The sequence below is a fragment of the Frankliniella occidentalis genome, unplaced genomic scaffold (assembly GCF_000697945.3).
Source record: "Frankliniella occidentalis isolate FOCC.00 unplaced genomic scaffold, Focc_3.1 Scaffold40, whole genome shotgun sequence".
NCBI classification, from domain to species: domain Eukaryota; kingdom Metazoa; phylum Arthropoda; class Insecta; order Thysanoptera; family Thripidae; genus Frankliniella; species Frankliniella occidentalis.
The window spans coordinates 635,854-651,009 of record NW_026267170.1 but is presented as its reverse complement, the minus strand read 5'-3'; the positions used below and the strand labels follow the sequence as shown (position 1 = coordinate 651,009).

General features: G+C 54.7%; 1 protein-coding gene and 1 long non-coding RNA gene across 2 annotated transcripts in view; both read right to left on the bottom strand.

The window, feature by feature from the left end:
• Nucleotides 1-15,156, bottom strand: part of LOC127749218 (uncharacterized) — a 132,821-nt gene that overhangs the window by 25,398 nt on the left and 92,267 nt on the right. The gene's annotated exons all lie outside the window — the stretch shown is intronic.
• Nucleotides 7,440-15,156, bottom strand: part of LOC113209247 (protein sister of odd and bowel-like) — an 8,184-nt gene continuing 467 nt past the window's right edge. The window contains exons 2-3 of the mRNA XM_026426670.2: nt 12,100-13,098; nt 7,440-8,514 (exon numbers count right to left, since the gene is read on the bottom strand). Of these exons, the coding sequence (XP_026282455.1) occupies nt 8,064-8,514; nt 12,100-13,046 (1,398 nt within the window). The 5' untranslated portion in view covers nt 13,047-13,098 and the 3' untranslated portion in view covers nt 7,440-8,063. The remainder of the gene's footprint in view (nt 8,515-12,099; nt 13,099-15,156) is intronic.

The following is a 15,156-nucleotide window of genomic DNA, read 5'->3' as shown; positions in this document are numbered from 1 at the left end:
CGCCCCGCCGCGGCTCGGCTCGCTGCACGGCCGGACACCGTATATTACATGAATCACAAACGGGTGAGCACCACAAACGGACGCCGCAGAGGAGACATACCGCGGTCAGGGCGAGCAGCGACGGCCGGCCGCCGCGCCGGGCCCTCTATAGAGCTGATATACCGAGTTGGGACGCAAAATCTGTTAATTTTAAAACTCAAAATGATTATTAAAGAAACAACTCAAATATACCGTAGTTGCCAAACACGTGCATGTAGGCCAGGATTACATTACACCGCCATGAGTTGTCAAACAGGAGTAAGAACTATGTATTTTTAAAACGACATTGACTTTAAGGTGAGTCGGTAAAGTGTGGCGGAGGTAGACAATAATCCTACGTTATTGGGACCCCTCGTGTGGGTCACGCCGCATTTCAATCCCCGCGTACATAGTCTGGGGGTGGAGTCGGTCGGTAAGGTAAGAGCGTCACAGCTCGGTCCCGTCGGGAGGCCAGGGGGAGTAAATGCCCCGCCAGCAAAGAGGACCCGCGGATCCATCAATCCTTTACGAAACTTATAGACGGCCGGGACTGACTGACTGGTGCCCCTTTCGTCCATCGGCGGCAGGGCGGGCGGAAGGGTCCTGGGGTCCTGGGGCACTAATTGCGCGACAACACGTCTCATCGTCCACACCATCCGTCACTCTGCCATCGCGTCGCATTGGACACGGGGCGTGAGGCCGCGGCGGGCGCGGGGCGGGCCGGGCGTGCAGCCGCCATGCTGGGTGCAGCGCAGTGCAGTAGCCAACCGCGTCGTGGCGCGGCGGGGCGCGGCGGGGCGCGGCGGGGCGCGGCCGAGGCGGCCGGTAGCACGTCGCGGGCTGCGGCTCGGCACGGCGCGGCTCCGCCTCCCGGCACCGCACGGCCTGCTCCACTATTGGCCGCGCGGCTACCGGCCTTACGCGCACGGCCAGACGCACGGGAAGGGTGTAACGCGGTACGCATACACGATAGACACTCCCTTTGTCGTTATGCAAACTGCATGGCCCGGGCCAGAGAGGGCCAACTGCGAGGACAGGGGAGGGTGCGGACAATGGGAGGTTCACCCCATCCGCGCGTCATCAGCATCAGCTCCCTCCTACTGACGCTGCTCCTGGTGAGAACCCGCGCAGCACTTCACGGCTCCTGCTGATGGTGCGCAGCGCGCCGACAACGCTGTCCCAACCCCTTCAAAGCCTCCCCCCGGTCTCATTTTATACGCTGCTCCTCGCGGGCCGGGCGAGGCGCCGCGAGAGAGCGGGGAGGATTAACGTCGCGAGCGCGAATATGTCAGCGCGATGTTCAGTTGGCCGTGGGACGAGTCCCGCAGCGCACCCCGGCGCGCCAAACTCGACACACACACACACACACACACACACACAGCGATACAACTCATCAGCGCTACATGAGTGCTACGCGCACTCGACCAAAAGTAAGGAAAAGCGACGATTTTACAAAACGAGTTGAATCAAACTGTGAAGCGCGAGAAAGGGTGTGCACAGCGGGATATAGCAGGAAGAACCGAAATACAGTATGGCGGTGGGCAAACCCCGCAAGCACGCCAAATCCTCGCGAGTGTTTCCCACAAGGAATGGAGCACAGAAATAGTTTTAGCTCTCTAACAATAATGATATCCTTTATAAACTTGGATTTGGTTTAAAGCGCAATCTTCATTAATGACTTTAAGACACTGTCTGGTCCAGGTCAAGGGGGTACAATATGTGAACAGGACAAACACGAAATCGGTATCACCCACCCTAGGATCCATATGTATGTCACCTGCGCAGATTTATACGCCCACAGCTGTGTAATTTGGACACCTCTTTTGAACGGCGCGCACATGAATGCGTGTGAAGAGGGATCGGTATCACGGCCGTGAAGCGAATAAATACTACTCGTCCCCGTTTGGCCCTCTTTAACCCTTTAGGTCCTTCAGGAAGGGCACAATGGCCTGACGATGACGGCCGCACAAAAGCCCCGCGAACACAAAGGGAAGGGGGCGTGGCGGGGCGTGGCGGAGGGGCGTGGCGGGGCCGGGTATTTTTCATGAGGAGGCGACTAAAGGGGTGAGCCGAGACATTTGTTTTTTCTTAGCTCAGCGAGGCGGGGGCGGCACACGTATTTATCACGCGAGATAATGCCGCCAATACTCGATAAAGCAACAAAAATGCCGCCCGAGACGCGACCAAAGCCACCCTGCAGCCCGGGTGAGAAAGCGCGGAGAACGGGAAGAAGTTCGCTCTACACTGGAACAGACCTCCCTCCCCACAAATCGACGCATGGGACATCTTTGCAACTTCTTGGTCCTATAACAGGGCTTCTAGGGTCGCATAACAGGGATTCTAGACCCCTGTCGCGGGCCCGCGGAGAGAGTGCGGGTGATGTCAGCCTCGAGGAATGTCAGAACTCATGCCCATCATTGTGTGCATTACCAAGGTGTGAAATCGAAACCTAATGACTCAAAATGACGCTACAATACCAGACGAATATGTCAATATGTGTCCGCGGCGGGCCCTCTGATGCTTCATTTGTCAGGCTGGGCGGGACCCCGCTATCGCACCTCATAATCGAGTTTACATCGGATGCAATGCAATCCATTTCGGGTGGGCCATTGAAGCGCACAATACAGCTTGACCGCCATTCAGGCTGTCAATGCCCTCGATGTCATTTTATTTTTTTGGAAGGATTTGACGTATGTAACCGAGGACACATTTCGGAGCATCCCTTGCCCAATAACTATTAGCCGTGGCCCAGACATGACGTATCGTCTTGTAGGAAGTGTGTGAATATGCCACATGGTGGAGAGTCTGAAGCCTGTTAGAAATCTTCCTGCAGGACGCCTTTGAAAGAAAGTTGCATCGGTCATGCGCACGCGACAGAGGGGATGTGTATAAACAGTCTCAAATTGCGTTTTCATTACGGGGAGAGGATCCCCGCTAAGCCGATGCTGCAAGAGACCGGCAGAGCGCTGGGTAAAAAGCGGAAAATCCGGGCACGGCCATTCAGAAGGCTGTGGCCCCGGGGCTCGCCTTCTGGATGCACACCCTACTTATCTCCGTCCCTCTCACACCTCCGAACACTCCAGTCGTCCTCTCACAACACTGGCAGAAAAAAGCCGCCAAAGTGGGAAGATGACATGTGTGTGTCTCTTTCTGGAGACACAAAACGCTGCTAAAGAATCACATATAACAACTCGCCGCGGTAAGGTAGACCTTAATTGTCAACGTTACGATAAACAGAGTTCTTCAAAGGAGAACGATAACTTGGACGAACTGATGGCGACAGAGAGCGTGTTTCTCGTTTCTTGCCAAGTAGAAAGACGAATATTTCATTTCGGTGACGAGTAAAACCGTTTACAAATCATCAGCAACCCGTGTCGAGGGGTCCCCCCCTCGTCAACTCGTTGTACACGAGGAAAAATACTCGCAAGATACTCGCGGAAACTCGCGACAACTCGCGAAAAATTCGCGGAAACTCGCGAAAAATTCGACAAATACTCGCCTAATACTCGCGGATACTCGCCATTACTCGCATAAACTCGCGGATACTCGCTAATACTCTCGAATACTCGCGGATACCAACGCAACTCGTTGTACACCCACTTGGAGAGTGGAGGACCCCTCGACCCGTGTACAGTACCGAGTGCCATTAATAAAATCCCGTGCAGCGCACCGCGGCCGAATAACCGCGGAATGCATGACGGCCCGTGGCTCAGAGGCGGCGCGCCCATTCAGACACAACTCGGCCCGCGACCCGCCGAGTTACGTGGCTTTGCGCCTGCCAGGCGTCGTCGGCGATCAAACGAGGGAGCAAAGAGCCGAAACCGCAGTGTCAGGCCGGCACTCGGACGGCCGGCACTCACCGGCCCGACCGCTGTGAAAACAAGCCCGGGATCATATAAGTGATCCGCGCGGTAAAAATCACGGCACGTTTTTATTTTCACTTTTGAGCCGTTATGACAAGGTTTGCCACGTTGCACAGTTAAAGTCTTACGAAGCAAAATGCCAAATGCTTCGTACCTACGAAGGATTTTCTCCCTACGAAGCGTCCAAATCCTTCGTATTACAAAGGATTTGGCATTTTTCTTCGTAAGACTTTAACAGTGTGAAGATAGTTGGTGGATCATTTCTGAAGAGCGTTCACGTCAGACGAGTCTCTCAAAAAAAGACGATGTTCATAACTTCAAAAAGGGATATCACGCACCTTGCAGCCCCTACGGACGAAATTTGGATACATAATCGCGACAGAGCGCATCTCCCGTCGGAAATCATGGCGACCCAGCTGCGGGTTGCAAAATACCCCCCCCCCCCCCCCCCCCTTCCTGGCAACGCCGGTGGGGCGGTGACGGATTCCGTGCGCGCCGTCAATGGACAGCAGCGGGGCGGCGCAGGCGGGCTCCGCAAGGCTGCAAGGATCGGGTGACTTGGTGCAGTGGGATGGCCGCTGATGCCCGGCGGTGCCCGGCCGCTGCCTGCTCCGCCCCGGCCCGGCCCCACACGTTGCACATCCTTATCAGCCGCACTATCGCATGACAGCGCGGCCGGCCCCGCCGCTGCGCGTCTCGCGCGCCCCACCGGGCCTCTGGCCCGGCCCACCCGCGCGCCAAAAGGGATCAGCGAGATGCGCGGGGACCGCAACGCGCCTCCTTCGGGCGGCGGATAGGTTTGGGGAAACTGTCAACAACAGACGCGCCACCACGGCTGCCGCAAAAGCAGGCGGAGCACCTGGATTTACACACGACAAACAGACGGGGCTCAAAAGTGGAGGTTCGGAAGGTATATCCGCGCGCGCCTTTAGTTCGCTGCCGCCGGAGCCGAAAAATAAGGAGAGGTCCCCTTCTGACTGCTCTCTTGACCTCGTCCCTTTTGGCAACAAATGAAGCGCATGATAGGGGTTGTGCAAACAGGTCCAAGAGAGCCGTGAGGGGACATTCGACAAGCCTACTTACTCGCACCTTCAGTGTTTAGTTTCCCCGCCCGTGTTTGCGAAAACACCAACCATGCGTGCGTGTGTGAGTGTGTGTTTCGGCGGCCAGAAGAAGAGAAACCACGTCCGCAACAGACCTGTATGAGTGTGTGCGAGAGAGCAAGCGAGTATGCGAGCGGGTGCGAGAGAAAGAGAGGTGGGGCAGCACCGTGGGCCGAGCGGCGTCGCTACCCCACGTGTCAGGTCCGCTACGCCTGCGTTACGCTAGCTGCACAAAGCGGGCCGGTAGCTCGCCGGTGGTCCGAATCCGCTAAAACACAGCTACTGACAGGCCGAGGGCCGATCTCCCGGTGTTCCCTTTCCTCGCCGCCCTAATCCTTATCATTTGCATAAGGCGCACGTCCCATGCACGTCCCGCCTGCTGCTGCGAAGGTAGCAGCAAATTATATTGCAAAATGCCAAATTATTTTATACATTCTATTTCTTTTTCATTGTTACTGTGAACAAGTTTCTTCTACAACTGTCAATAATTTGATGTGAAATTTAGTAAGTTCGAGGGGGAATCACTTGCGAAATAGTTCATACACTTTCCCCCGTAATACTCCGAAATAAAGGCGAAATAAAGGCGAAATAAAGGCCAAATAAAGGCGAGATAGACCCGAAATAAACGCGATATAGCCGGTAATATAGTCGCGAAATACCCCTGAAATACTCCGAAATACCGCGAAATACCCTGAAATAATCCAAAATAGGAGAGAAATAAACGAAATGACAAGAGAAATACCACGAAATAGCCCGTACGCTACGAACCCAGTGATTTCCTCTCGAGTAAGTTTCAAAGGATTTGGCAACATAAACGTCTATACACGCGATAGGCCAACGAATCCTTTCCCCCCGTTACGTCTGACCGTGTAATAATGGTCCTATAGTGTCTCTGTGAGTGTCAAGATGAAGGTCGTCTCGCAGCCGCCCGCAGCCGCCTCAATAAGACTGCAGTCACTGGGAGTCAAATTGGCGAATGTAAAATCCAAACGACACGGTACGGTGAACGGTACGCTTACGATTCCTCCTGACCGCAGGAATCCCAACTGCCGCGTCTTTATCACGCCGGGATAAACACGAGCGAATTTATAATTTTTGTGCTCGGCAAAACCTCTAGTGAGTTAATTAAAATTTAAGACTTGACACCTTACGACAAACGAATAAGTGATCTGAATCATACACATTCTACAGTCCTGTGAAGTACTTACCGATTAGTTTAATTTCAACCAAAGACGACCAAAACCGTTCGTTATTTGCCTCCTGCTGCTACATCACGCATGAGTAAGGAAGGCGTACACGTGTGTGTCCGCGTGTGTGCCCTATGCATTGTCTCGGACTTTCTCTTGCACAAGTATAGCCCTCGCTGTAATAGCGTGGCGGGGCGTGGCGTGGCGTGGCGGGGCGGGGCGGCGGAGCCACACGGTTTACTAATGAGGCGGCGGCACTGTGACAGTGGCGTCGTCGACCTACACTGCACTAGACCCAAATTTTACTTTTTGATCAGTTGTATGTCACAAAACTGTAAACCCGTTTTAATATTTGTCCCTTTACCTTTTACAAAACCTCCAGCAGAAGTGTAAAGAGGGCAGTGCCACATCAGATCTTGCACATGAGACACACCAACGACGCCACGGTGAAGCGAATGGCATGCATCAGCGAACAAAATGACTCGTGATTTGGGTAAAATAAAATAAAGAGAGCAGCGAGTGGGAGAGAGGACCGGCACGCGACCTCTGAGGATGCGTGGAGGAATGCAGCGAGTGGCACGCGCCGCGCCCGACTCCATCATTTCGGGAGAGAATTGTCGAATTATTGAATGGTCTGGACCAAAAAAATTGAATGGGAGGCTGCACGGCACGCATTGTCTTCCAGACCGACACTGGCCTCTACACCTCTCGCCCCTTCGCCCTTCTCACTAGCCAATGAGCCCAGCCGGGCATCCCCGATCGACTTTTTTCATGATTCATCTGCAGCCGAAAGTTGGAGTGGTTTCGTCAGTTGCAAGAGAGCGGTGTGCGCTTGTGTGTAAGTTGCGCCGTGGGTGGGTTGGGCCCCAGCAGAGCGCGCAGCCCGCATGGCTCGCCAACAACGAATTTGCACAAACATTCGCACTTGCTGTTTCGCAACCACAACAGATAGTGCACTGCACGAGACGGTCCTTGGAACAGGTGTGAGTGAGTGTGAGTGAGTGAGTGAGAGAGAGATTGTGTGTGTGTGTCTGTGTGTGTGTGTGCGCGCGCATTGCACCACGACAGGGCGTGGCAAGACGCGGTTTGTCTCGCGACGCGCCGGTGCTGCGACACGGGGGTCAGGGAGGAGCGGCGGAGGAGCGCCCGCTGAATGCCAAATGAAATGCAAATTCTTCACGAGAGCACCGGCGTCTGGAGCTGTGCGATGCGGAGGAAGCAGCGGCAAGGGTGACACGGTCAGAGGAAAAATTAGTAAAGTCTTCAAATTTTTCGGAATCGTAGAAAAATACTTTCTTTTCTATTTTCAAAGAGAAACTTTACAATTGTACACTCACTTTTTGCATCATCTCAAAGAGTGTAGAAGCACCATAAAAATCTTATCACAATTTTTTTACACAACAGATTTGTACAAGTATCATCATTTAACCGAGAGATAAGCTCCCCTTGATTGCTATGTACAATATTTATCAGAAATCAAAGTTAACATCCATCGTATCACATATTATATACAGGCACAAAATTATGTACATAATCATTCTACATCGAGGTCATATTTCATTTGAGATCACGTTTTTACAGGAATGCCGCAAAGCCGGCGATATCGTAGAAATTCGGCGGGACGCGTAAGATTAAACAACCACAAATAACATTTTTAAAGTGTGGAATTCAGGACTTCAGTCGCGGGGTTTCCGTATTCATTTGTGCGCACGTCGCAGGTACAAAATTCACACAAGCCAAGAGGGCCATAATAAAACAACGTGCCACATCACAGGCAGGCTTACTTACACTAACCTCATCGTCGCAAGGAACAACGCGAATGGTTCAAACATCCTCAGCTGTCGCGCACAAAGTCGGGCGTGCGATGATGGCGTTACGCCCTCCGCATAGCGTCACTCGGCTAGGATCCCCTCCCTGGCCGCGGACCTGGCTGTCGAGGTGTCGGTGGAGGCGAGGGGGTTTATCTCGTCCGGGTCCACAATATCGGCGTCCATGTCGTCGGTGTCGTCCAGGTCGTCCATGTCGTCGTCCAGCATGTCGAGCCCAGCCGCCCCCAGCGCCGCGGCGGCCGCCCCCAGGTTGTGCGTGAGCGAATGCCGGCGCAGGTCGCAGTTCCGGCGGAACACCTTGCCGCAGGACGCGCAGTGGTAGGGCTTGATGTCCGTGTGCGTCAGCAGGTGGGTCTTGAGGTTGGAGCGCTGGTTGAAGGAGCGGCTGCACACGGGGCACTTATGCGGCGACTCCTCCAGGTGCAGGATCTTGTGCACGGCCAGGGTGCGCGACTGGCAGAACCCCTTGCCGCAAGAGCCGCACTTGAACGGCTTCTCCTTGGAGTGGATGTACCTGCAACACAGCGGAGGACATTTTTAGCTCGCGTTGCCTTGCAAAAAATTGGCGAGGTGGGGGTGAAGGGCGGCCAAAGGGGCGAGCAACTCTTCCGCCGGTCGAACAATGTGCAGCGGGCATCGAGTCCTCTCGCTCTGTCACACTCAGTCAGGGGCGGCGCGGCGGCAAGGACAGGGAGAGGTGCCGAGCGACAGGCACGCCTGCCTGACGACACGATCCGTTTGGAGCGAGGCCGAGGGTGTTTCTAATTAAACGAATTTTCAATATTTTCAAAGTTTCCCCTGGTAATAAACTCCCTCACACCAGGACCAAGGAAGACCACCGCGGACGCTGTTGGGTCGCGCAGGACCCGATTCGACCCTCCCCCATAGGAACCTATAGTATAGATTTTGCAATTCCCTCAGAACACGAATTTTCAAAAGTTTTGAATGAGATATTATTGACAGTGGCCAAGTGTGTTTATGCAGTCCTACAGAAAATTTTCTATATTTTTTCAACGATGGAAAATTTGCCGAAAACACGAAAATTATATTGTAACAAGAAATTACTGGTGATTTTGTTCTGCCTGTTGAATAACAAAGATTTCTTGAACTTTTACAATGTTCATTTCTGAATTCACTTTGATATTTTCTGCATTTGCACATACATTCCGTAATTTTACAAACTTTGTGTATACACTTTTCTCGTATTGTTACACCAATCTACAAATGAACTGTTTATCGATTTTACAGATAGAAACAAATAATTGCTCTTTTAAAGTCAACTTTTTATTACTGTGGCACACTAGAAAACTACAGACCCTAATGGCGTTACCTGATAGTATTCTCTTATTTGAGAGGTGAAAACTTAAATATACGTTGAACTACACCTGAAGTGTTTTAACAAATGAGATGAAAAGAATACAACAAAATCATGACGACAAAGGGATACAACTACGGCAAAAAATGACAAGAAAATGAGGACACGGCGGTATGAAAAAATAAAAGAGGAGCGGAAGGCGAAAACGATTTGCAGACGATTATCGCCGTCTCGAGGTGACAACGCTCGTGCTTTCAATTCGCTTTGACGAAAAGTGTGAGTCCAACCTGCAGGTGACAGGGCTCGCGGAGAAGGGGAGTAAGAGGTGGGTACATGCAAGACAATATTGGGGCGATGATAATGGTAATGCCAGTTATGTAATAATTATTGAAGGACACACACAGAAGACGGGGCAGTGTCGCAATGCGGAGGCAGTCAGTATCTCTCTGACTGAACTTGACTGACTCTGCAATGACCGCGCATCCCGCGTCCCCCAAACAGCTGCAGCAGTCCTCACAGTTTGCCTCTCGCTCACACACAAGCACAAACACGCTCGCGCACCCACTCACACAGAGTGATGATGTCCTGCCATTCTCCCGTTTCGATAAGAAGTGGAAAGACCAGTACGGGACGACGCGCAGACACGGCGGCCTGAGTCACCCACAGAGGTATAACAACACACACGCGCTCACAGAGAGAGAGAGAGAGAGAGAGAGAGAGAGAGAGAGGACCACACTGCCCGATGAGCCGCACCTGGGCCACATTCTGCTGCAGTCGCGCACTAATCCATTCACCGGTGCGCTCAGCGGCGCTGCTCTCGGGAGAGGAGGTTCGCTGACCGCATGCGCAATAAGTCAGCAAGCTCAAAACAGCGAATAACGAACGAACGCGCCGTGGGCCGCGACCCCCCCTTAACATCCGCTCGCGGTAATAATTCCTCCCGCACGCACATTACTCCTCTTCCGCGAGCCAAGTTCATTATCAGTCTCGCAACACGGAACGCAAACACAAGGTGTGTGTGGCGCGAGGAGCCAAGCGAGCCGCGCACCCCCAAGGGTTGCAGCGGGAGCGCGTGGGGACTGGGGACCTGCCCGCGCCCTAAGGGTGCCCCCCCCCCCCCAACCAGGGCTGTGTGCACCGCACGTGCCACATCGGTGCCCCCCCCCTCCCCCTCCTTTCCAAACCTCTTCTCCCACCTTTTCCGGTCGCATGCCGAGTGTGTGTTCGTGCATCCGGACCGATAGCGCCATGGGCCCGGAGTGAAGAGCCGTGTAAGGCCGTGTCGGAGCCGCTTCTGCGCGGTGCGGGCGTGTGGTCCAAAGAATGGGGCTTAGAGGGGATACTTTCATCACGGCCACTGCAGCATGGCCATAGGATGCTGAAGATGCTCTATGTGATGTTCAGACCACAATCATTATTTTTGAAACCCCAAATGAATAGGGGGGGGGGGGGGGGGGGGGGGGGGGGGGGGGGTAAGGAGATCCACTTCAACCTTGATCGGAACCTAAAGAAGAAAAGCATGAACTGCCCGATCTGTTTCCTCCTGAATGCTGATTGGTCGACGATGACGCCGTTGTGGCGATTAGCCAATGAGCGCGCAGAAGGAAATAGATCGATCTTTGTTGCAGTTGACTTGTAACGAAATACTCTATTCTAAAAATTCTGCAGGGACCTTAAGAGTACGCCTCCCTATCCACGTTAATTATAGACGTACCCCTAAGAGCAACCCCCCGCCTTCTTCATCGCACGGTAAAAATACGTCGGGGGGGGGGAAGGGGGGGGGCAAAGAGGGTATAAGACAGTGGCGCTTCCTAATAAATGGACTCTCTCAGAGGGAAGGGGGAGAGAAAGAGGGGGGGAACAGAGAGAGGCGAGATACAGAGGAAACGGACAGCGCGATCAGAAAGCAGGAAAGTGAAGAGAAGGAAGCGAACGAAGAGCCAGAGAAGAGGGATGGGAGGAGCGAGACAGCGAGAGGCTCGCGCGCAGGGCGTGTGTGGAGGTATCGATAACCAGGCGGTAAAGCACCGAGACGGACAGGTACCGACCGGCTGTGCGGCATGGGTTGGGCCCGTCCGCCCCGCCCTGCCCCACACCGCGCTGAATAAACTGCGGCCCAGCAATTTGTTCGCGCCTCCACCCGAGTGCAGACAGCAGAAATTCGGCTCGGGGTTTGGAGCATGCTCGTCCACGTCAACCCGCGCGACTCGATCGATGGCACTTGTACTACTACTATGTGATTTTAGTCCTACAAGGTCAGTCGGGTTGGCCCAAAATGACTTTATGGAAAATGCAATCTCACCGTATATTAAGCTCTGTACCGTACGGTACGGCACAGTACCGCCACTTAGATCGCTCGTCCGTCGTGGGTGTTATGGCGAACACACACTCACACACACACACACTCACACACACGGGGGCGACCACCCGCAAGGCGGCCGTATCGTAGCGGACTGGTACAGTACAGCAGGACGACGCTCGGCTCACCGCGCGGCTCGCCAATCAGGAAACGGATACTGTACCATGCCGGTCGGCTCGCCCCGCCGGTCGGCGTCGCCACTAAATCTCGGCGTCGTGACGCCTCGGCGCGCCGCAGCGCTACATGCGGGTCCTCTGTGTGTGTGTGTGTGTGTGTGTGTGTGTGTGTGTGCGCGCGCTATTCGCTCGCCCTGCTCGTACTTCATGTGTCTCCGCCAGCAATAAATAGACGCGGCGGTGGACACCTCCTTGCGGGGAAGACCCTTTCCTGCCACTCGCCACTGTGCCGGGGGTTTCGAGGCTCACCTGTGGTCCCTGAGGTGGTCCTGGCGGCGGAACGCCTTGCCGCAGATGTCGCACGAGTACGGCCGCTCGTCCGTGTGGGTGCGCTCGTGGATCAGCAGGTTGTACGACTTGGTGAAGTGCCGGTCGCAGAACTTGCAGATGAACTGCTTCTTGGGGCGCGACCCTCGGCCGCCCCCCGTGGACGTCGTGGTCGTCGTGCTCGCGGACGAGCTGACCGCTGCGGACGCGATGACGGGGAGCTTGGCGGAGGACGACACTGACGGGGGTGGAGGCGGGGTCGGCGACGAACGGCGTACGAGCGACGAGTAGGGGTTGTCGCCGGGGAAGGCGGGGAATTGACTAGTCCTTGCCCCCTCTTCGTCATCATCGTCCTCACCGAGGCCCACATCGTCCAGGTCACCGTCGTCGGCCGACCGCGGCGACAGGTCTCCCGCCGTCCGCCCGGGCCGCGCCGCCGCGGTCGAGGACGAGGGTGACGCGGCGGGCGAGGGCGGCGGCGACGAGCAGGCCGGGGCGGTGAGGGCGGACTTGACGGCGCCGAGGCTCGTCGCCGTGGCGAGCCGCAGCAGGTCGAGGCTGGGGGCGCCAGCGCCAGCTGCACCGCCGTTGGGGGCGGCGAGCCTCTGCAGCGTGAGGTACGACTCGAGGGCCTGCAGGTTGAGGGCGGCGGCCGCGGGCGAGTTGGGCGGCATGAGCGCGGCCTGCTGCAGCGAGGACACGAGCACGCTCTGCAGGGACAGGGCCAGCCCCATCCCCAGGAGCCCGCTGCCGCCCGCGCCGCCGCCGGCCCCCGACGGCGACCCGCGCGAAGACGCGTCGCTGCCGAGAGCGCTCAGAGAGGCCGCCTCCAGCATGGCGAGGTAGCGCAGGACGTCGCTGTTGTTGTTGCTGACGGTGACGCTGTTGTTGTTGGCCGAGTCTGATATCTGCTTATCAGACTGCTTCATTGCGTCGGCCCATCGGGTTGGCCAGGGTGGCGCCGAGAAGGGTCAGATCATGCTGCAACACACCCACAGGGACACATCATTAGCGTCGAGTTATACTGCAGAGGAGTGACCCGCAGAGTGCAAAGAGTCGCACAATAAACGCCTCGCCATCACCGTTACCACGCGGGTGATGCACGTTCTGCGCGCCAAAAAGCGATTTGCGTCGCAATTAAACAAGCGAGTAACGAGCTACGGGTTAGGGAGAAATACATAAAGAAAAGAACGGAGAGGAAGGTGGTTGGCGACGTAAGCGACAAATGCAAGAGACGCATGTGCATTCTCACTATTGAACATTTTATGTCAAAGAGGTCCAAAGGTTATACTTCTTCAACATTTTATTTCCAAAAAGGCACTCGGTGATCTAGATGAAATCTACAGGGACAACATCATGCTGCGGTGTGAAAATAATTGACGCCTACTTAAACAAGGCGGTTCAATTGACGCAGAATTACACGCCAGCGCCGGCACTGCAGCGGCGCCAGCCAGGGCGCTAAACGACTGGCTGTATCCCCCCTTTACACGGCCAAAAGAAAAACAAGAGCACAACCTTTCGATGCATGCAAAGCAAACCTGTTCCCCAGTTTAATTAATACGCCACCTTGCTCGTAAACGGGAGTATTTATACCGAAATGTGACACGAAGGGATCATACCATTCGTTTCAGGGTAATATTCCAAATTATTCATGGTTGCGCAGCCTCGCCTTATTATTGGAATGTTTTATTATTATAAAAACAGTCGTATAAACGGATGCCAAACGAGTTGGACGCCAAATGGAATACATGATAATACTATTACGAAGGAGCATTGGGGCTTGGGATACAGCCGCAAACAACTAAGAGAAAAACTGGGGGAAATAAATAAAAATATAACAGATAAAAAAGAATCAGGTCTCCAGGTATTCCTTACCACCCTCGGCGCAGCAGCACAGCTGCGACAGGTAACATTTGGGGTCTGACCCCCCCCCCTTCCCCTCCTGCCGCCTACCTGGGTCAATATGGGTCATAATGAAAAGATAATAAAACACAAGATGCCCGAGTTTGGTCTCCTTTAGGTCTTTTTAAAGCCAAGTCCAATAATTGAGCCAAATTCACACCTCCTCCTCCTACTTCAGAAGCGCCAAGTGTCGATGCCAGGTTTTACTGCCAGCCTGGTCCAAAGGTGTCGATTGCCGTAGGGCCCCTATTTTCCCCCGACGACGGGGAGCGAAAGGGGAAGGGAAAACGGAGAAAAAAGGAGGGGTAAGGGGGGGGGGGCGCTGGCTGTGAGGCGGGGGTGGCCGCACCTACACGGGGTCGTTGGGTCTTTACTGATAGCATCTCCCCTCCCCCGCCCCCACGGGCAGCATGATCCAGCAGTCAGTGTCCGAGCGGCGCAGAGCGGCGCACCATGGGCGGCGCTGGTGACAAATGGAGCGAGCGCCGCCGAGGTGCCCTGGAGGAAGCGAGGACCATATGGGCCCCACCTAAACGCCGTACCGTGTCGAGCGCTCTGCCGCTTTATTGTTTTAGGATCATTGCCCAATTTTCCCCTGTTTGAGCGAGACGGGCCCCGGTGCACACGTGCATTAGCTAATAAAGGTGAGGTGCGGGGCTCCAGCCTGAGTCACCTCTTAGGCAGGTATGATGAGGGAGGAGGGGGGGGGGCAAAGAGGAAGAGGGCGGTAGAAGAGGGCGGTAGAAGAGGGCGTAGAATGCTGAAGAGAGGGGGGGGGGGGGGGGGGGGGGGGGTTCTCTGACGGTTCCACTTTTCAACCGCAAAAGAGTCTAGATGCAAACACTGTGTACTTGGCGAACTGAGTTACCGGTCGGTATAGGCAAGGTGTAGCAAGATACAGAGGCAAGACAAGCCACAGAGAATGAACATGTCTATGTTGAAAACTAAACCGCCAAAAAGGGAACGGATGGAGGTAGTAAGCAAATCCGTTAAGACTCCAGTTTCAGATGATAGTGTCCATACGACAACCACAAGGCTGAGCCACAGCACGCCGCAAACCAAAGGGGTCACTGTCCGCCCAACGTTCGTCAACCTAACCCTCCCAACAAAGATGTCACACACCCTCCCCCTCCCCCC